General features: G+C 36.7%; 1 protein-coding gene and 1 pseudogene across 1 annotated transcript; both read left to right on the top strand.

Annotated features, from left to right (window-relative positions):
- Positions 1 to 396: 396 nt before the first annotated feature.
- On the top strand, positions 397 to 1,653 carry LOC149559779 (glutathione S-transferase U28-like). Its single transcript, XM_089823503.1, has 2 exons — positions 397 to 747; positions 976 to 1,653. The coding sequence occupies exons 1-2, from the start codon at positions 427 to 429 to the stop codon at positions 1,330 to 1,332; spliced, it is 678 nt and encodes a 225-aa protein (XP_089679629.1). The 5' UTR covers positions 397 to 426; the 3' UTR covers positions 1,333 to 1,653.
- A 4,657-nt stretch (positions 1,654 to 6,310) lies between these two features.
- Positions 6,311 to 23,884, top strand: part of LOC149559778 (glutathione S-transferase U21-like) — a 34,180-nt pseudogene continuing 16,606 nt past the window's right edge.

Below are 23,884 nucleotides of genomic sequence, written 5' to 3'. Positions count from 1 at the left end.
ATTTCAAAACACAAAACACAAAACATAAATGAACCAATCATTTCTATAATCTTCTGTTTTCAACCAACAAAGTAAAAGTCAATCGAAATCTGATCAGTCATTATTATAACAGACCCGCTTCTCTACATAATGCTTTGTTTTATGTTTTTTTTAAATGCAAGTTCAGATAGCTGCCTCAGTTTATGCCTATTTTCATTCACCAGTTTTATTTAATAGTCGTCACACATTCATTTTACATAGAAAGAATCAACTACCAGGCTCTTTCCAGGCAACTACCTCCGTGCATTATAAAACATTAGGTTGACCCACTTTTGCTTAGCAACGAAGCAAAGTGAAGAGCCCAAAACAACTATAAATGCAGCACAGATTTGCTCTTCTGTTTGCATAAGAACTTGAGTGAGATTGAAGGAGCTGAAATAGGTGAAGATGGACAATGGAGATGATGTTAAGGTTCTCGGCTTTAGTGTCAGCCCCTATACTCTCCGAGTCTTGATTGGGCTTGAAGAAAAGGGCATCAAATATGAGTTTGTAGAAGAAGATCGGATGAATAAAAGCCCCCTTTTGTTACAAATGAATCCTGTCCATAAGAAGGTACCTGTTCTTATTCACAATGGCAGGCCTGTCATTGATTCTTCTATTATTTTGCAATACATTGACGAGGTATGGAGCAATGGTCCCACTTTTTTACCATCTGATTCATATGACCGAGCTACGGCTCGGTTTTGGGTAGATTTTGTAGAAAATAAGGTATGTCTATTCAACTTTATCAATAGATCAAAACGAAAAAAAACTTCACTTTGTTTCATATTTTGAATTGTAAATAGAATCTTTAACTTCTCCAATTTAATGTGCTATACTAGTATACTTTATATCAATATATAGTACTTCTCAATTATTTAAACATATTGCACATTCCATTCTTTTATATTTATGTGCATTCTAATATTTATTAGTAATAATTATGTATTATTTCAGATCTGTAATTCTGGAGGAAGAAACATAGCATTAAAAAAAGGAGAAGAACAAGAAGAAGGAAAGCGAGAATTTATGGAAGGTTTAGCAATACTAGAAGAAACTCTCAAAGGGAATGATTACTTTGGAGGGAGTAATTTTGGAATTGTGGATATTGCACTTGCCCCACAAATATGTTGGTTTAATACATTAGAAATTGTTGGAAATTTTAAAATTATGGTTGAAGATAAATTTCCCAACATTTTTGCATGGATGAAGAGATGTATGGAGAGGGAGAGCGTGAAGAAAGTACTCCCACAACAAGAACAAGTGCTGAACACAGTAACTCAAACTAGAAAGTTTCTTTTTGGAGAGGTTTAGTTGAGCTTTCTTGTAGAAGGCTTAGTTTTGTAATGCATTGAATTGTGTTATGCTTTAGTTTGTCTTAGGTGATGTCTATTTATATATGTGGTGTTTAGTAGTTTAATTATATAATTACTATAAGGAGGTCAAAACCAATAGATTTAAATAATAATATTATTTAAATCTATTCTAAGTAAAAGAATATTTCAGAATTATGTAGTTGGTTGAGAAATATGTGGGATTAGGTAAATTGTTCATCCACTTCGATAAAATTATGAGCAACTATGTAATTCTATATGTATTTCCTTCAATATTGAATAAAATGGGTTTTGGTGTGAAGATGAGGTTTCAGAGGATTGGTATCAAAGTGAATTACCAAGATCCTCTTTTGTTGTATTACATTAATAGATAAAGACTTTGGTGCAAATGTGTAAGTGATATTGAGGAAAATGAATTTTAATAGAGAGATGAAATTTTATAGCATTTGTATCAAGTGATCAATTGATACAGATTTGTGAAATAAGTAGACTTGTAGAACTTGATGCACAAAAGGGTTGAGGGCCTTGTGGGACCTTTTTGGTGGATTCATTTATTTGAATATTCATTAAGTGGCTAGCACAAAAGACCTTGTGCTCTTAATTTTATGCTTTTATGTGGAATGTACAATTAATTATCTAAGTAGATAAATTTTCATGCATAATTTTATATTTGTATTAATTCACATAAGTTAGTATTTTATCATTTCTACCTTCATTCTAGATCAATAAATTATGTGTCATGTATATATGTCTCACAACTCAAATGTATACCTCTTGGTCTAGGAAGGTCAATCTGAAGTTGACACATGGTTGGATAGTCTTGACCATCTTTATTTTACATGTTGGGAGTACAAGAACTCATTTTAGTGGTCAAGTTTGTACTTCATGTAGCCTTTTTTCTACAATTTGACTCATGCAAATCTATTTAACATTATTTTAATTTTAAATTAAATTTAAACTAAACCATTGTATCTCTATAATTAGTTAAAACATATAAATGTTTAATATATAGATATCTCAATGTAAACACACAATATTGTGTGGTGTAACTCAAACTAATCATACTTCTCATTTCTTTCTCATGATATAGTTTTGAGATCCTTATAAATATTACTACAATGACAATGGGTAGATGAATTTCCAATGAATTTATAAATCTACTTGACATTTTATGGATCCTTACCTCTTCCAAGTATAAAACAAAATCTCTTATTAGATGTTCTTTGTGATCAAACCTAAAAACTTCAAAGTCAATTGTCAACATAGAAAATTGGTAACAACACCTTATTGAATGTCTTTTAAAAGATCTTTATTGAGGACTCGGTTATCCTCCCTACAAAATGCATTGTTGACCAAATTTCAAAATATTGAAAGCACACTGAAATTTTTTAAATTTTGATCTTGATGATTTGCATATTTTGGAATTGAAAACAATAACGAAATTGAGAAGAACTTTGTTTTATCTTTGATACATTTTATCTGGAAATCAACCAACGCCCTTTGCCAAAACTTTTGACATTCAAATATGCCGCAATTTTCCCTCAAATGCCAATCTTTAATAAATGCATTTTGTCAAAAGTCTTTATAATTGACAATGTCACCATTGTCCTCATGGTCTTCCTATAGCAATAGAGTAATAGAGTACATATGATAGAAACATTGGACTAATTTTCAATGTTTTAAAGAACAGAAGGTGTGGAAATGGGTCAAACTTGGATAACCATCATTATGTCAAGAACTATGTAAGCAATTGATTTTTTTTGGCCTCAAGATCTTTAAACTTTTACTTACAAAATCAAATTACTGATTCTACACCTAATTCATCTCATATATTAGATCTAATATCAAAATTATAATGCTGAAAATATAACATCCATCCATGAAAAGATTCAACACATAACAAAAGTGATTTGGTAACCTAGAAACACTTGTGAAGGTAAAACTAGGGTGGGGATGAAACCCACAAATCTTCATTGTTGCAACAATAAAATTAACCTGTTAGGGTTACAATGTTTGATCATAATATATGGTCTACGTCATAAGGGGTTTGCCCTGTTAAAAGCTTCAAGACTGTTAAGCCCCACCTCGTTAAAGGATTTTACACTTACAATTAAGTAAGGATTATGTTAGGAGATTTACATAGATATGTTAGGATTATTTGGTTAAGAGATTTTTCCTAATTCAATCCTATTAAAAATTGATTCAGTACACGATCCTCAATTTTCTATGTAAGTTGATTTTAGATCTCCTTTATATAATGTCTTATATAATGTCTTGATTTGATCTCTTAATGGTTACACTATGCATAGCATTTAGGGTGGGAGCATGCTTGATGATGACACCCATTCATTTGCTTTTCTTTACTTCAAAATTTTGCACTCTCATGCAGCTCTCGTGTTTCTTTTTTGGAAATGGAGGGGTAAAAATTTATTAAGACAGAAAGGAATACAACAAGGAGCTCGATCCTGAGCAGCTCTCGTGTTTCTTATCCATGGATAGGGTTGTCAATTTTATTTGCTATATCCTAGAGCCTCCTCCTCATCACGCCAGTTTCTATTTCAGTCACGACTGCAATAAAATGATTTGTGGCATTGTTAAGGAATAGAAGAATATAATATCTATTTTACTTTTTTCTTTCTTGTAAATCAATGCTCTGTATAACTCACTAGGTTGACTGAAATGTAATAAAATATATTGTGTGCTTCAATTTCATAGTTCAATTTGTTTTTGTTCTTTTAATGTTAGTCATTTCCTCCATTTGCTTGGTATGATAAATTGGCACCAACATTTGCCTTAATACCCAGCGTATAGTTTTAGGAAAATGATTAATTTAATGTGATGCCTAGGTTTTACATACATTTTTAGAAAAGTAAAAAGGATATGCATCTAGATTTGTTCCAGTTTTAATAATTAATTCTATTTAATGTAACCTTAAGTTAGTAGATCTAGATTTTTGTCGAAACTAATTTGTTAAAATTTCATATTGATGTGACTGATTGGAGGGGTCAGAACTAAAGTATATAAACTAGCATTATGAATTACACAATTACAAAATAATTGTTGATATAGTGACTATATCCCTCATAAGATCCCCTTCCACCACCAGTACCCCCACAAGATCCTTCTGCACCACCAGCAAGTACTTTTGATTTGATGGCGAAATCTAAAATAATGTTGGGATACTTTGATGTTGTGGGTACAGGATTCCTGATAGCAATAGCATGAAGAATGGAGGACACTAAATCAAGTGCAGATTCCAATGCTTCATCTGGGTCAGGGTCAAGCAAAACAGGACATGCAATTGTAGGAGGAGGGCTGAAGGGGCCATTGGGACAGCCAGATCAGAACACATCAGAGCAGTTTGCTTGTCAGTTCAAAGGTGTAGTCCCTCAGCACAACAAGAAATGGGGAGCTCAGATATATGTAAGCCATGGGAGAGTATTAAAACTGGAATAAATCTAGAATTAATTATTATAGGTGTAGAATCGGTAATTTGATTTTGTATGTAAAAGTTTAAAGATCCTGTAAGTAAAAGCTTAGGCGTTCTTCTTGTGGAGTAATGTTTCCTCTCTTTAGATCAGGCCTCAGATAATTGATCCACCTCAGCCTACAACTTTTCCCACTTCTCTTCAGCCCTGCTAGATATATATTGATCGTCAATGAATAAGCTCATCCATGCCTCACAAATTCTGAAACTTACTAAATTGAATCTCCAAGTTTAGTATAAACCATATTTGCAAGAGATATCTATCTAGATGCTCATGGATTCAATGCATGACAAGATGATGCAATACAGAACTAAGGGCACTTTTCTTCTCTAGGCCAGCTAATATCTGGTCTTAGCTAAAACCGTTGGATCTCATATACTTAAACAAATAAGGTAAAAAGATGATATTTATCATATAATGAAGTTTGATTGCAAACATTGATGAAAAAATTATATTATCATCTGAAAGCTGAATCAACATCTCATGTACAATTGAATTAGAAACCACCATTTGTGAGTGAAAATCTATTATTGTCATGTTCATTTAAAACACGAATGGGAACACAATATCTAATCCCAAAAGCTAGTTAGACCGAAGTGCTGATCACAGTATGATAAACCCATTTACTTGTTAACATAACTAAAAGTTTTAATTATCAGTATTAGGACACTTGTTTCTTCTAGGATTGAAATGTTACCAGAATTCCTGGTTAGAGAATTCCATTGGATCTCATATACCCAACAGAACCAAATAATGCATAAGATACCTACCAATAGAGGTGTTCGACAATGAACCCTTATTATATCATCGTTATATTTTCCTCTATTCATATTGTCCAGGTTATTTCTAAACTATCCTCTTTCTGTATTGATTTTTTCTCTGCATGATTCTAACAATGAATGAAGCTAAGTTTCTCCTCTTTAAGTTACCTAATATTCTGATAATAGAGTATGATCCAATATTCTGATAATAAGATCTACTCAAACAATTGATAATCTGATAACAGAATGCGAATGAGAAAGTTGAAAAACTTTTACAACTAAATTTATAAATAGAAATGGTTAACTGTTAATTAATGATATGCATCTCTCTTTATTGCTGGTGCATGTAAAAAATAAGCCAGAGAAAACTATCTAATCCCAACGGACAGTTGGGCAGAAATGCTGATCATGATACAACTAATCCCATTCAACTGTTAGCACAAAGTACAGTTCATGTAGCTTAACTTCAGATTATAATGATTAGAACTATTGTTTCTCCTGAGATATAGATGTTACCTGAATTCTTGGCTACAGAATTCCAACGACCTTCACCACAGAGATTAATATAGTTTGTGAGAAGCATATCCTCCTCTAAGGTCCATGGACCTGACCTTATGTCTTCTTCTTCCTAGATATCCATAACAGCTACTATAGTTCTTGTTCGGCAGAGAAAGTTTAATTGAAGATTGAAGGAGAAATAGCTGAAAAAATGGCAGGAGAAGATGAGGTTAAGCTTCTTGGCTCTTGGGTCAGCCCCTTTGCTATGAGAGTGATGATTGGGCTTGAAGAAAAGGACATAAAATAGGAGTATGTCGAAGAAGATTTGTTATATAAAAAGAGCCCCCTGTTGTTGGAAATGAATCCCGTGAATAAGCAGGTATCTGTTGGAAGTGTTAGAGTTCTAAGAGGGGTGGTGAATCAGAACTATATAAATTTAATTCAAAAAACTGATTTCAGTCCTTTAACAATTCATAACTGAATATAATACTGTGCTGGAAATTAAAAAATAGACATGTATTTTGCCGAGTGGAAAACCCTCAAAATTCTTCAAATAGGATTCATCATAGAGGAAAAAACCACTCCACGAAGCTATAATCTTTATTGAGCTTCAACTCCTTTACAATCAGCAGCAATAATTGCTCAGGGTGTTCAACCCTTTATATCTCTTGCTATTCTTACAATCTCATATACACATACAAATGTATATGTTGCATCTATACATGTATACAAGCTTATAATATAACTTTTAAATGTAACTTTTTTCAAGTTTTCCTCAGATGTATGTGTGTCTCTCTTTAATGCATTTTTCACACATTCATTTCAGATTTTACAATGTTCTCTCTATATAGAGATGAATCTCGAAATAAATCAGTTACAGAACCAACTGAACCAGTTATGGTTGTTTTCAAAACTCCTTTGAAATGCTATTATTAAAACCAACTGATAAGCCCCAAATTTATCCATGTTCTTTAAACTGTTAGCCATATAAATCCATGTAGGATTTTGTATTTGAAACCATCAAAGAAATGTCTTTTCAACAAATTGAAAAAATCTTCAAAAATTGCCATTTTTAGGGTTTGAAACAGTGACCCCATTATATTTGAAAAAACTGAAACTATATGAAACAAAAATATTTTGTCTTTGGAAAACTAGTAATAGTCATTTTCATCTTTTTCTTTCAAACGAATATCATTTGAAACAAATGAAACCCCTTAGCCTTTTTTTAAAAAAATCTGTCAACTAGGATTTACAAATTTCCCTCTGAAAAACTTTATTTCAAAACCAGATCTAAAATAATCCTTTGAAAAGAAATGATATATATTTCACTGTATAAAAAATTCTTTGAAACCCTTGTTTGACTTTGTTTTTTCCAATCCTTTTCGAAACTAAGAAAAAATTATCTTCTTCAAGAAATTTGAAATCCATACTTCTCACCTAAGCATGCATACTTGTGAAAATTTTCTTTTACCTTCGTTGTTTTGATTGCCATTGTTTACACAAAAAAACCTCATTCGAAGTCCTCCTTTATTCCTCATTGAAAAACTTCTTATTTTTGCCCTAGTCACTCATATAAAAAAAAGGAGATCAAATGTAAGTACATGAACAGGAAATAAACTGAGCAAACATTTGTTTATTATTGATACTTTACCCAATAAAAATCTTTCTTCAAAAGACTTTCATGGCAGCTCATAGTTTTATAGAAAAGAAGCCCACTTTCATATGCCATAAACCACAAAAAAGATCAAAAGAACTTCCTTCATGGAAGACCTCAAAAATTATACATGCTTGTAGGGAAGAAAAGCATTTCACAAAAGATATCCGCAGAGATTAAAAATGATCTAACAAAATACCCACAACCTCAACTGCATTCTAATTATCTTTGGAGTCTACCATACAAATCTAACAATTGGAGAATACATGCAGTCTTTTACTTAATGCTACAGTATTTCACATTTACTATACCGCTAGTATATGTGTTGTGTTAAAAAAAAAAAATTTCCTTTGCCATGTTTAATTTCAAACTCACCTACCATTTAACGAAGTCAAATTTGCCATGAAAAATATTTTGCTTTAAACTTGCTTTTACCACCTTAAGAATGGTCAATAATCTCCCCCGCTTTTGAGGAAAATTTTTTATCTACTAATATATACAAGATGATATAAAAACAACATAGACTCAATCGCTTCCTTATATACCATCTAATATATATACACTGAATGAATATGAAGAATAAATATGCTAGATGAGTATGTTGTAAGAATATAATTTTGAACACACAATGTTGATACAATGCTGATACATAATTGACCACTAAAGAATACTGATCACAAAGTGTAGATCACGATATGCTAATATGCTGAACAAAATCAATTGATATGTCAAATTCCAAGTAAAATGAACTGAAATAAAAATATGTCAACTGATATGCCAAATGGGTAAGTGCACCAAGTTGTGGTGCCAAAAGGGGGGTATAAGTGGACACCTTTTTCCTGAAATCTACAAATTTTGAACTTCAACAAGAATTTGAAGATAGTTACGCTCAAAATTTTAAGATATGACAAAAAAAAAGTCGTAGTCTTTTGAATCTAGTTTCTTGACTACTAATTTTTTTTCAAAATGGTTTAGTTTTAGGTCCTCAAAAAAGGAGGCCACAAAAAGTGGTACTGTTTATTCCAAAAAAACATAACACAGTACAAAGTGTGGCCCCCCTAACATTTTAACTTTTTTTTTGAAATTCTTTAATCACTCTAGTCAAAAGTTACTTAACACTATGTAGTTTATCCCAAATTTTTCAAGTAATTTTATAATGTGTATTTATTTTTTAATCAATTTTTTAACTACACACATTCCAAAAATGTGAAATAGCTATGTGCTCCCCCTAGAAATAATTAAAAACTAATCTAAAATCAAAAAAAAAATTCAAAGTGTGTAGAATGGAGTTTAGTTTCTAAAAAACTAAGTTGTTGCAAAATTTGATGAACAAGCTAAAATCTATAGCCCAATTAGTACATGGTGGTTTTTAACAAAAAATGAACATACATTCAAAAGAAATTATAGATGAAAGGCTTGAAATAGTTCAAATTAAAAATAAATTATATGGTTAGATAGCTAACACAGAGACCTATAATGCTATGTAACCTGATCTTATCGATACCCAACCATGAGGAATCTTGAAGGGGAGCACACAAGAAAAATCAATTATTTTTGGTATGTTTCCTGGAAAACACGTCTCAGACCTATTTATAAACTCCAAACCTTTGGGTTGGATCTCCAAGGCAAAACTAAGCCTTAGGCTTGGGTTTAATGCAAAGCTTTCAATAGCGCGTGTGCCCTATAGTGCACATGCGTTGTTGGAAGCATTGAATTCTCAGTAGCATGTGCGCACTATAGGGTGCACACCCTATTGAGGCCTAAATTACAAACCAAGACCAAAAGAGACCGGGGGGGGCATGAGAATGGCTATGTGTGAGAGAGAGAGAGAGAGAGACAAAGAGAGTAGGCAGTGGGAGACAGAGTGGGAGAGGAAGAGCGAGAGAGAGGAGGATGGGAGTGCATGTGTGTGAAAGAGAGAGAGTATGGAATGGGAGAGGGGGAAGACAGAGTAGCTCGAGAGAGAGTAGGGGATGGAAGAGAGAGTAGGTGATGGGAGAGGGAGAGAGAGTGGGGATAGAAATGTGTGTAAGAGAGAAAGAGAGAGAGTAGGGGATAGGAGAGAGTAGGGGGTAGCAGAGAGAGAGAGAGCGAGAGAGAGAGAGAGAGAGAGTAGGCAGGCAATGGGAGAGGGAGTGGGAGAGGGAGAGCGAGTGACAAAAAAAGTAGGGGATGGGAGAGGAGAGAGGGGGGATGGGTGTGTGTGTGAAAGAGAGAGAGTAGGGAATGAGAGAGGGGAGAGAGAGATAGAGAGAGTAGGAAATGGTAGAGGGATGGGAGAGAGAGGGAGAGAGAGAGAGAGAGTGTGTGTGTGTGTGTGTGAGAGAGAGAGAGAGAGAGAGAGAGTAGGTGGTGGGAGAGAGAGTGGGAGGGAGAGAGAGGTGGAATGGAAGTGTGTGAGAGAGATAGAGTAGGAGATGGGAGAGAGTAGGCAGTGGGAGAGGGACTCCGAGAGAGAAAGAGGGAGGGAATAGGAATGTGTATTTATTTATAAGAGAGATAAAGTAGGGGATGGGAGAGAGTGTGAGAGTTTGAGACAGAGTAGGAGGTGGTAGAGAGAGCTTATATGGGATGGGGGTGAGAGAGAGAGAGAGTAGGGGATGGGAGAGAGTGTGAGAGAGAGTAGGGGATGGAAGAGAGAGAGTGAGAGTAAGGGATGGGAGAGAGAAAGTAGAGAGGGAGAGAGAGTACTTGAGAGAGAGAGAGAGAGATAGTAGGTAGTGCAAGAGGGAGTGGGAGAGGGAGAGAGAGGGGGGATGGGAGTGTGTGTGACAAATATAGAGAGTAGGGGATGGGAGAGGAGAGAGGGAGAGGGGGGACGGGAGTGTGTGTGTGAGAGAGACAGAGTAGGGGATGGGAGAGAGTGTGAGAGTGTGAGAGAGAGTAGGTGGTGGCAGAGAGAGCTCGTACAGGATGAGAGAGAGAGAGAGAGAGAGTGTGTGTGTGTGTGTGTATGTGTGTGTGTGAGATTAGGGGATGGGAGAGTGTGAGAGAGAGTGAGAGTAAGGGATGGGGGAGAGAGAGAGAGTAGAGAGGAAAATAGAGAACTTGCGAGAGAGAGAGAGAGAGAGAGAGAGAGATAATAGGTGGTAGGAGAGGGAGTGGGAGAGAGATAGGGGGGATGGGAGTGTGTGTGACAGATGTAGAGAGTAGGGGATGGGAGAGAAGAAGAGTGGGGGGAAAAGAGTGTGTATTTCTATGAAAGAGAGAGAGTAGGAGATGGGAGAGAGTGTGTGAGAGTGTGAGAGAGAGCAGGCGATGGGAGAGAGTGTGAGAGAGAGTAGGGGGTGGCAGAGAAAATGGGGGAGAGAAAGTAGGTAGTGGGAGAGGGAGAAAGAGAGGGGGGATGGGAGTGTGTGTGTGTAAGAGAGACAGAGTAGGGGATGGGAGAGAGTTTGAGAGTGTGAGAGAGTAGGGGATGGGAGAGGAGAGAGAGAGTACGGGATGGGGGAGAGAAAATAGGTGGTGGGAGAGGGAGTGGGAGAGGGAGAGAGTGTGAAAGTGAGTAGGTGGTGGCAGAGAGAGCTCATATAGGATGGGAGAGAGAGAGAGTAGAGAGGGAGAGAGAGAACTTGAGAGAGAGAGAGATAGTAGGTAGTATGAGAGGGAGTGGGAGAGGGAGAGGGAGAGAGATAGGGGGGATGGGAGAGAAGAGAGTGGGGGGATAAGAGTGTGTGTGTCTGTGAAAGAGAGAGAGTGGGGGATGGGAGAGAGTATGAGAGAGAGTAGGATGGGAGAGAGAGAGTGAGAGTAAGGTATGGGAGAGAGAGAGTAAGCTGAAGAGAGAGAACTTGAGAGAGAGACAGATAGTAGGCGGTAGGAGAGGGAGTGAGAGAGGGAGAGGGAGAGAGATAGGGGGATGGGAGTGTGTGTGATAGATGTAGAGAGAAGGGGATGGGAGAGAAAAAGAGTGGGGGATAAGAGAGTGTGTGTCTATGAAAGAGAGAGAGTAGGGGATGGGAGAGAGAGTGTGAGAGTGTGAGAGAGAGTGTGAGAGAGAGTAGGGGGTGGTAGAGAGATAGTATGACGATGGGGGAGAGAAAGTAGGCAGTGCGAGAGGGAGAAAGAGAGGGGGGATGGGAGTGTGTGTAAGAAAGATATAGTAGGGGATGGGAGAGAGTGTGAGAGTGTGAGAGAGTATGGGATGAGAGAGGAGAGAGAGAGTAGGGGATGGGGGAGAGAAAGTTGGTGGTGGGAGAGGGAGTGGGAGAGGGTGAGAGAGAGGGGGGATGGGAGTGTGTGTGTAAGAGAGACAGAGTAGGGGATGGGAGAGAGTGTGAGAGTGAGTAGGTGGTGGAAGAGAGAGCTCGTACAAGATGGAAGAGAGAGAGAGTGGAGAGGGAGAGAGAGAGCTTGAGAGAGAGAGATAGTAGGCAATAGGAGAGGGAGTAGGAGAGAGAGAGGGAGAGAAATAAGGGGGATGGGAGAGAAGAGAGTGGGGGGATAAGAGTGTGTGTATCTGTGAAAGAGAGAGAGTAGGGGATGGGAGAGAGTGTGAGAGTGTGAGAGAGAGAGTAGGGGGTGGCAGAGAGAGAGTACGATGATGGGGGAGAGAAAGTAGGTGGTGGGAGAGGGAGAGAGAGAGGGGGAATGGGAATGTGTGTAAGAGAGACAAAGTAGGGGATGGGAGAGAGTATGAGAGTGTGAGAGTAGGGGATGGGAGAGGAGAGAGAGAGTAGGGGAAGGGGGAGAGAAAGTAGGGAGTGGGAGAGGGAGAGAGGGCGGGACGGGAGTGTGTGTGTAAGAGAGACAGAATAGGGGATGGGAGAGAGAGTGTGAGAGTGAGTAGGTGGTAGCAGAGAGAGCTCGTACGAGATGGGAGAGAGAGAGAGAGAGTGAGATTAGGGGATGGGAGAGTGTGAGAGAGAGTAGGGGATGGGAGAGAGAGAGAGAGAGAGAGAGAGAGAGAGAGAGAGAGTAGGTTGTAGGAGAGGGAGAGGGAAAGAGATGGGCGGATGGGAGTGTGTGTGACAGATGTGGAGAGTAGGGGATTGGAGAGAAGAGAGTGGGGGGATAAGAGTGTGTGTGAGAGATCTAAAGAGTAGGGTATGGGAGAGGAGAGAGGGTGAGAGAGGTAGAGAGAGTAGGCAATGGGAGAGTGAGAGCGAGAGAGAGGATAAAGGATGGGAGAGGGGAGAGAGAGAGTGTAAGGGATGGGAGAGGGGAGAGAGAGTATGAAGAGAGAGAGGGTAGGGGATGGGAGAGAGAGTAGGGAAGATGGAGAGTGATACATTTCCACATAGTGTGTATGCACTATAGTGCGTACACATTTTAAAGTGCGTACACACTATAGTGCATATGCACTATGAGAAATCACCTAAAAATGGGCAAAAAGCAACTTTGGGGCCCATTTCATCCATTCTCTACTTTTGGTCTATTATGCACTTTGTTATTCCGATAGAAATCATGGGTTTCAGCATAGCAAACACTATTTCAACACTTTTGGAAGCTAGCAAACACCAAATTTAATCATTGGATACGTGATTTGAAGACTCTTTTAATATTCCTTGTATATAAAAGGTTAGTGCAATCTATTTTAAATATTGTTTGTTGATATATAGATACAAATTTGATTATAATTTGACATTTTGTTTAATATATGGTGAATTCATTGAAATTTGTATGTTTGAATGAAATGTTATTTCAAAATGGTTAGAAATTTGACAAGTCGTTTGATATATATTGTGTATTCATTCAAATAATTATAATTTTTATATGTATTTAAATAATTTGTAATTTACACATTTTAAGTAATTCAGATGTTTGAATAATTTGACATGTAGAAATCATCATGATGCCAAGGAAGAAACCAAAAATTCAAACAAATGAAGATAGAGAGAGAGAGAGAGAGATTTGGAAATTAAAAGAGATAAAATGAAATTACTACGTGAGCAAAGAAAATTGCAAAGCAATCATGAAGAATTGACTTTCAAAGAGTATCAAGAACCACCGGTACAAAGAAATAAAGAGGAAGAATTGGAAAGACAAAGAGAACAAATGAGACTGTTACGTTCAAGAAGACAATTGAATTGTGAAGCTACACCATCTTCCAATATTGGAGTCATATCATCCACTACACCATATTCTAATGTTGGAGTCATATTGTCTGCTACACCATCTTCCAATGTTGAAGTCATATCATCCTCTCATGTTGAAGAGACACTGATTTGTAGATCCGACAATATACACACTCCATCATGTTATGTTAAAGGCACAACATCAACACATCAAGTAGGTGATATTCCATCTTTTGCATCTTATTGTCAAGGCACATCATCTTCAGTTCAAAGTACACAATACACTCGACCTTATGTTGATGTTCAAAATATTTAGGGAATGGAAGAGATTATAACACCTTCTAGAATTCATTTTAGAAGACCAAAATATTTGATTGATATTGAAACTAACATTTTGAAATCAATGCCTGACAAGATTAGCAAGCATACTTGTCAAAGAAAAGTTAATCGTATGTGGAGATTATTTTTTGAAAAATTAAATATTACAGGTCAATGCCAATTATTTGTTGAAATGATGAGGAATTTGAAATTTAGGCCTATCATGAAGATTCTTGGGCTAAGAACGATGGACAATTCAAATGAAAAAAATATTGTAAAGAATCTAATGAGTGCTTAAGACAAAGTGGGTTCTAAATTACGCACCAAAGATAGTAATATCACAAGATGAGTACTTAAATTGACAATAGTAAGTAGCCAAATGAAGAAAGCTTGACTCATGAGAAAGACAAGAAAAACATTAAAAATTGTTAGAGGTACTCTACGGAGAGCCATGCTAAGGCGTGAGAGATTGGAAGATCTAACAAAAAATGAGTTATGGATATTTAGCGGTAGACTACCATGAAAGGATAAAGAGATTAGTGAAGCCTTGAAATCATTGATCGAAGATTTTTGAAAAAATAACACACGTGTTTCCCCTAATCAAAGAGATGTTGTAAGAAGGAGGATTGGTAGCCAAAATCGCGACCCACATGCAAAACATTTTTTTGATTGAACTCAGACACAATTTTTTGCAAAATTTATTGGTATGTATCCTCAAATTTGAATAAGTCAAAGATTTTTTGAGATGGGTAAACCTTTTTATGTGAAGATAAATCACACACGCACAACTTCTTGTTGTAGGATACATATTGAATTTTCTAACCATTTTGATGTTTTTAGGCATATATGCGTAGTTTTGCATTCTCAATTTGTTTTTCAGGATTGTGACATGAATGAGCCACCAAGATCTTCAAGGGAATTCATATCCAACATTTTATGTGAAATAGGGGACGGCAAAATTTTTTACAAGACATCATGCTTGGATGGTATGTGCTTATTTTGTGGTTCTTTGCAACTTTTATCAACTTGTCGACATATGTATAGTGCACATGCAATTGGAAATGAAATAGTAGATAACGAAAAATTTAAGACAGTGAAATATGCTCTAAAAGATGGGAAACATGGTAAAAGATGTGATTTAGTCATTGAAAAGATTCCAGTGTATGAGTTCATGAAGATTTTTCATGAACAGATTATTTACGAGTATGTAAGGCATACCCATAGAGCTTGATGGCTGGATTTGCAATTCAAGTTGTGCAAGGATACGTTTCCACTGGATACCATTGTTTCGGTTGTAGATTTCATAGAGAACTACACACTACAACCACAAAATGAGGTGCAAGCAAAGTATTATACTTCTCAACAGGTTTCCATATTTGTTCACAGAACATTCATGCATTCACCAAGTACACAGGATGATAGAAAGATTTTGAGGGAGTACCATTTTTACATCAGTGATGATCGATCACATTCTACGAAGTTCATACATGATTGTTTTCAACTATTTTATGGAGATTTGGCTAACAGAGGCATAACATATCATCAACACATTATTTGGTTAGACAATTGCGCATCTCAATTCAAGAATGCATGGATGTTCTATTGGTTGAGTAGGATACATAGGTTGTGTAGAATTCAATATATGTGGAATTTCACAGAGGCTAGTCATGGTAAGGGAGAGCATGATGGTGTAGGCGCATGCATTAAAAGAGCATTGGCTTGTGAAGAACTAAAGTACAAAGATGGAGCAATATTGATAGATGCAAAATCCATCGTCCAATGGTGTAACGCTACAATGGGTCCAAGTAAGGAAGGTGAGTCTACAGTTCATAGATTTTTTTGGTTGATAGATAATACTAACATTGTACCATATCAGGATTGTTGCACACTAACAGGATTTAGTGAGTTACACTCTTTTAGAAGCTCTGATGTAGGTTTATGGAGTATCCACACATGAAAAATGACATGCTATTGTCCATCATGTGCAGAGAAAAATTGGGATGACTGTGAGTCAACTAAATGGGTGGACAAATGGGATATATGGGTTTTAGACCCAATTGACACCTATCATCCCCCACAAGCAATAGAAATGGTAGAGATGGATTTTTCTATTGACTTTGACCGCTTGTCAGATCTAGTGCAACCTGGTAATATATATATATATATATAGATAGATAGATAGATAGATAGATAGATAGATAGATAGATAGATAGATAGATAGATAGATAGATAGATAGATATATATATATAGATAGATAGATAGATATATATATATATATATATATATATATATATATATATATATATATATATATATATATATATATATATATATATATATATATATATATATATATATCTTTGTAATTTCAATATGTAACTTTTGAAATGTCCCTTTTCTGATTTTGTATGATATTTCCAACCTCTAATCAAATTTTCAAGATCAAACAACTAATATCACAAAGATCCACCAAATTTCTCAAGAAACCCCAAATCGGGTATGCCAGAAATTGTGCCAAAAGCTTCACAGCTTCACCTATTATTAATAAATCTAAAAGTGGACATTTTTACAGAAATTTCTTCAGAATAACAGCCTACAAAATGAAATTTCCAGATTTGTATAGCCTTTACACAACATTTCTCAAATGTAGGACAAAAACTATGCTCATCGGGCTCCCGAAATTAACACAAAAATGCCCGAAAACACCACAAAAACACTAATAATCTATCTCAAAAGTTTAATCACGTCCCAATACATATATTCAGCTCTATTTTAACACCTTAAAATCTGAAATACAGCAGCAACCCAAACTGATATGAAATACTCAACTAAAAACAACAAACTCATACAAAAAACACACCCGAAAACTCACAAATCTGCACTGTTCAGCACAAAGGCAAATTTTGTATGAGCATGCACATGGAATGGCTTCAAAATCTCATCCTTAGCCTTCCTAGAAACCTACAAACTCCCGTTCTTGGGTCTCCCTGGAAACCTGCAAACTCTTGTTCTTGGGTCTCCTTCTCCACAGGTTTGGCAGCCTCTGAAGAATAACAAAGAATGAGCAAAAATCTAGTTCTGGAATCAGCCCAAAATGCCTCCAAACCCCTTAAAAAAGGGCATAACTGTAACTCACATCCAAGAGAGGTTAATGAAATATATTTTAATAATAATTTTCATTTATTAGTCCAACGGTTTCTAAAGATTAACCCCCTTTTTCTGAAACTTCACTTTCTTGGGCCTGCCTACCTTAGCAAAGATTATTATTTTTTAATTATTTGAAAAGGGGCCATAACAATTCCTCCCCTCCCAAACATTGCTTGTCCTCAAGCAATGGCTAAACAATAAACCAATCAATCCACCTGGATCCCAAATGTAGTCATGAACTATACTACTACCCATTAACACAAGCTCCTGCAATATCCTCTGCAATATGACCAAGAGGAATCCATAATCAAACTGACAATTATAGCTCAAACAAACTCCAAAATCACCACTACCACAGTCAAAAACCCATGAGACACAAACTCTTAGAACATCAGAACCCAAGTAAAGTGGACAAATCAAACTACCAACACAGTAAATACCATCAACGCATCCCACTGGCCTATACAGAATGTACAATCCAACTCTGCAACAATGGTGAACGCTCTCGAATGAAATTGTACCAAGTATGGAGAATCCACACACTGTACAACTCCTGCAGTCAACACAACTTTGCAAATCACTAGCCACTATCTCATAACCATAACTCCCATGCACTGCATGAACAAGTGATACAACCCATTGTGACTGATCACTAGCTAAGTTAGGAGATGTCACAGCCAAAGGAGTAGAATCAATAACAACACCCATTGAAGCATCACTCCCAAACTCCTGCTCTAAGTCACATATTATCAAGTTGTCAACTGCAGAACCTATCACAATGCCATGCCCATCACAACTCTCATCTTGAGGCATCAAACTGTCCCATAACTGATGATAAGCACTAGGAACCAAAGTACATCTCTGTATCATCATCTCATCAACATGGTCATCAAAGGTAAATTGATGAGCGTACCTCACAGTGTAATGCCGATAGAATTCACCAATCTCAGTCAGTGGCTCGGACTGTAATCTAGATGAAACTAACTACAATTGATCATTAACCATGTTGGAACTGACTACTACCTCCAAAGATATCACCAAGGGAGTAGTATTACTAGTAGGATCCATGCCAACTGCCGACTCACCAACATCACACATGATCTTTGATACATCTCTAGTCTCTGTGCCATCAGTACTAGAGGCCATCCCCATGTCAGGCATACCACAAAAATCTACTACACCACCCAACTCAACTGAACCTAACTCTAATGGGAATGAATCTGATATGCCAATGTTAGTATCAAGGATGGATGCATCCCCATCTCCACTGTCTGTGACAATCTCGGCCATGGACATCCTCGGATCACCAAACACCACAGCTTGTGACTGTATAGAATTAGGTAAAGACTGTAGTCGCTCTAACTCCATGGTGCCTTAGCCAAATGAAACTGTGACTCCTTGAAAGCCAACTGTGTACTCTCAAGAATCTCAGAAGTCACCTCAAGCAGCTCAGTAAGCTCACTCACCTCATCTTCCTTGGCCAACAATGCATCATATGCTGTACTGCCCCACTCCATAAGATAATCTCTATTGGCTACCAACTGCATATAATTCTGTCTCAAAATCTGAATAACCTCCCATAAAGAGTGGATCTCTGTCAAGGAAATATAACTGCCTTCCTGCTCATCACTAGTAGGAGAATCCCATCCATAAACTGCTAACAACTGATGAGCAGCATCGAAATGCTGGCAAGTGATAGCAATGTCTTGGTCACTAACTCTCAACTGATTAGACACATGATGGCACTGGCTTGACTGTCTCCTACAAACCTCCTCTGATGCACTATCTAAAGGAGTATCCTCAAAGTTACTAGTCTCTAGAGTATTACCATCCATGTCCTGTGAATCAACTCTAAAGCTCATATCAACATACGGAGTATAAAAAAAATTTAGCACTGCTATCCAACTCCTCTGTACCCAAAGAAACTAAGTCTTCAAAACTGCCCACTACATCCTCCTAGATGTCATCAATGCCAATATGATCCTGGGACTCATCTATACACACTGCCAAATATGAAATATCATCAACACATTCCAGCAAGTATGGTCGACTAGATATATGAACAAAGCCCAACATCAGTGTATAAAAACTAATACCAACATCAGACAAGATACTGGCACAAGAAAAGACAACACCATGTAATCTGCTAATCAAATCCATGATAGCACCCAAACAAACACTGCTACGAAAAAGTTTTAAAGATCTCTAGTCAACTAAATCCCAAATGCCAATACAACAATCTCGAGTGCATATTCGTAAACTATAATCAACTGGTAACTCAAGAAAAATCCTCACCTAAGTAATATGACCAATACCAACTAATTCCACATACCTATCATGATGAGATAATGAAGTCACAATACTATCTTTGTTCACCTTCAGCTAGTTGGAAAAATCATGTGAAGTACTACCAGCCTCAACCTCATGTGATGAAGCATCTAACTGTGCCTGGTACTCTTTCTCAGCAAAGTCATGAATGCTCAATGTCTGCTCATCTCTACCAGGTATCTCACCATCCTGCACAACAACATCCTCATAATCATCATCTGAACCCACTACACTGTAGTCACTGCCTGTTGTAACTATACCATCCTGAATCCCTGTGGCATCACCCTTTGACGACCTATAAACAATTGTCTCAATTTGAGTATCAAGTTGACCGTTAATATCAATCTATGTAATATCATTTCCCACCACCTCCTGTGGCAGAGTAGAATCTGAGACCTCTACCTAGCTATCAGCTAGTTTCTCAAACTCCTCATACAAGTTCTTGGTAATTGTGTCATCAGCCCTGTGAGAAAATCTGCCAAATAGAAATCCAGTCAACTTATCCACCTTAGCTGGGTCAAAAAACATGTCATTCATTATACGGTGGTGCTCAACCAACTTTTCAAACATGTCATGGCTTATTTTTATAAGTTTATCTCGAATGTCTAAATAACCATCCTTTCTACTATTTTGACTTTGGATATCAATTGTCCAGGATCGTGTCCTTTGAGACTCTGTACTATACCTGTCCATTCTAGATAAAGTAGAGTGTAACCCCAATAGGATATAACTTCTTCAAACACCAAGAACTAACATGCAAATGATTAAAAGTAGCATGCAACCATAGATTTTGACATGTAACTGATTAGAAGCAACATGCAACCACCAAATTCACCAAGAACTAACATGCAAATGATTAGAAGTAGCATGCAACCATAAATTTTAACATGCAACTAATTAGAAGCAACATGCAATCATAAATTATGACATGCAAGATCTGGGTAGTTGTCAAAACTGACATGCAAGATCTAGGTAGTTGTCAAAACTGACATGCAAACTTCTACAACCACCAAATTCACTAAGAACTAACATGAAAATGATTAGAAGTAGCATGCAACCATAAATTTTGACATGCAACTGATTAGAAGCAATATGCAATCATAAATTATGACATGCAAGATCTGGGTAGTTGTCCAAACTGACATGCAAGATCTGGGTAGTTGTTAAAACTAACATGCAAGCTTCTACAAACCCTCAGGCTGGCAAGACCATGGCTCTGATACCACTTAAATGTCCCTTTTCTGATTTTCTATGATATTTCCAACCTCTAATCAGATTTTCAAGATCAAACAACTAATATCACAAAGATCCACCAAATTTCTCAAGAAACCCCAAATCGGGTATGCCAGAAATTGTGCCAAAAGCTTCACAACTTCACCTATTATTAATAAATCTAAAAGTGGACATTTTTACAGAAATATCTGCAGCATAACAGCCTAAAAAATGACATGTCCAGATCTGTATAGCCTTTACACAACATTTCTCAAATGTAGGACAAAAACTATGCTCATCGGGCTCCCGAAATTAACACAAAAATGCCCGAAAACATCACAAAAACATTAATAATCTATCTCAGAAGTTTAATCACGTCCCAATACATATATTTAGCTCTATTTTAACACCTTAAAGTCTGAAATACAGCAGCAACCCAAACTGATATGAAATACTCAACTGAAAACACCAAACTCATACAAAAAACACACCCGAAAATCCACAAATCTGCACTGTTCAGCACAAAGGCAAACTCTGTATGAGCATGCACATGGAATGGCTTCAAAATCCCATCCTTAGCCTTCCTGGAAACCTGAAAACTCCCATTCTTGGGTCTCCCTGGAAACCTGCAAACTCTCGTTCTTGGGTCTCCTTCTCCACAGGTTTGGCAGCCTCTGAAGAATAACAAAGAATGATCAAAAATCCAGTTCTGGAATCAGCCCAAAATGCCTCCAAACCCCTTAAAAAAGGGCATAACCGTAACTCACATCCAAGAGAGGTTAATGAAACATATTTTAATAATAATTTTCATTTACTAGTCCAACGGTTTCTAAAGATTAACCCCCTTTTTCCGAAACTTCACTTTCTTGGGCTTGCCTGCCTTAGCAAAGATTATTATTTTTTAATTATTTGAAAAGGGTACATAACAACTTTATAACTTTTAGCCAAGTATTTTCTGAATTAATGACCGCATTTTGTACATTTGTCACTGCAGGCCATGTTTTTGTTGTTATTGCACCTGAAGACAATGAAGAAGGGATAAATTATTATTTGTGTCATTGTGTTGAAGCCAAACAAAAATTGGATCACTCGGTTATAGATGGTGAAGGTTTAGAGTACCATGTTAGTGCAGTGGTTGTAATAGGCACATGGCTTAGACGATATTCTATGAAGAACCCTAACTTGTGGTTATTCGAGGATTGGAAAATAGAGAGGAAGATTCTTCATTATTCAAACCTTGTTGTTGCATCAAATGTCCACTTGATAAAATATGGTGGAAAACCACATAATAAGATTCTTTGGAAAGTTCGAGAGTTAGACCATGAGGCAATACTTGAGACATTAAAATGTCAAGCTGATCCAGTTGGCTCATTAGATTGAATAGGGGGAGAGAGAGAGAGAGAGAGAGAGAGAGATAGAGAGAGAGAGAGAGAGAGAGAGAGAGAGAGAGAGAGAGAGAGAGAGAAGGTCACCAAAGAAGAAGGCTAATAAAGTTGACGCACAAGTGATAAAGGGTGAGATGCCAAAATCATCTGTGAAATGGTATTATCAATTCACATCCTCAATATTTATTAGTGTTCTTTGTTCAAGTACCATTGTATGTTAATCATCTTATGATAATTGGGTAGTGACAGATATAGTTCTCTCTAAGGATAATGTAGCTATTTAAATCATGCATATTTAATGGCCATTTCCCTCTATTTTGTACTCCTTTTCACAACACTATTTCTAATATGGTGTTGTTCAAGTTCATGAATGATCACAATAGCTGTGACTATACAACAAGTGTGTGTGTTTGACGCAAAGCCCTCCTATATTCCCCTAGGAACCACAACTCAACTTTGGGATTCTCTTCTATTCTTGGAATCTACCCAAGGAATTAGACTCTACTAGGTTTCAAGAGGAGGTCTCTAACTTGGTAAAATCTTCCTACAACCATGTCTAAGAGGTTATAACCCAAATCTTTAGTTTGTCTTCTAAACACTCACATTGTTCACCATGCACCTAGTGTACCTTGATGCCTCCAACATACCAAAACTCATCCTTGGCTTCATACCATGACCCCAACACCTTCGATTATCTCAAAAAATCCCATCTAACATGTTCCAACTCCTTGCACACTCTCAGCAACTCATCTCTTACACTTTCTCAATTTTGCCTCTTCTAGGCTTGTTCCAACTAGCCCTTGCCAATCACTAATTTGTTGTTTTCTCCAAAATTGCCCACAAAAATTCCTAAACTATTGGGTGATTAAAATACCCTTTTCTTCACTCTAAAATATACTCCAAAACCAACTACACTTGTTTTGTAAAATATCACTCAAAACTGGCTATTTCAGTCTGCCAACTAGGCCTAGTTTAAGGCCATTTACAAAGAAACTCACAATCCCTTGACTTTTGGAACTCCCATGAACCAAAAAAGTCTTAAGAGATGACTCAAATGCAAGGATTCTTCTATTTTTTTCGTCTCACGATCAACTTTACAATGGTTTTTACAAAACCCTCCTTTCTAGCCTCTTTACCCTAGGGCTTTCTAGAAATCTTACATTGCAACATCTCTAGAACCCAAAAATGGTTGAAACACCTTCACTTTGGTTATATTAGATGACTTCCAACATAAAATTCAACTCTTGTTTGGAGAAAACACTAAATCCACCTTTGGAGCAATCACATACCCCTTTTTATGCACTCAAATTTTAGGGAAAACTATACATTCATTAAGGCTTACATTAATGCTTTGATTATAATATGATCAATCTATGATCAAAACAAGATCACACATGTCCATGATTAAAATCATTACAATTTTTAATGACCTTAGAAGGCCATTTGTAACAATGAGCAAATAATAACATAAAGAGGTCAATTAGAGTTAATTTATGTCCTCAATTAGCATGTGTACAATAATTCACAAACCACTAATAGATGTTTGACCTACCCATAGCTAGGAATCCCTCCTAGAATTTGTGACAAAATTGAAAAGTAGTGAAGTTCTCAAGGGAAAACCCCAAAAATAGTTCCAAAGAGAAAAAATAAGCTAAGCCCTATGTCTCATATTCTAAAGATTTCTTAGCATTTGGAAATTTAATATTTATTATGTTGATATGT

Source organism: Cupressus sempervirens, chromosome 4, assembly GCF_028749045.1.
Source record: "Cupressus sempervirens isolate cs-2001-9-10 chromosome 4, ASM2874904v1, whole genome shotgun sequence".
NCBI lineage: Eukaryota > Viridiplantae > Streptophyta > Pinopsida > Cupressales > Cupressaceae > Cupressus > Cupressus sempervirens.
This window is presented reverse-complemented; position numbering and strand designations above follow the sequence as displayed.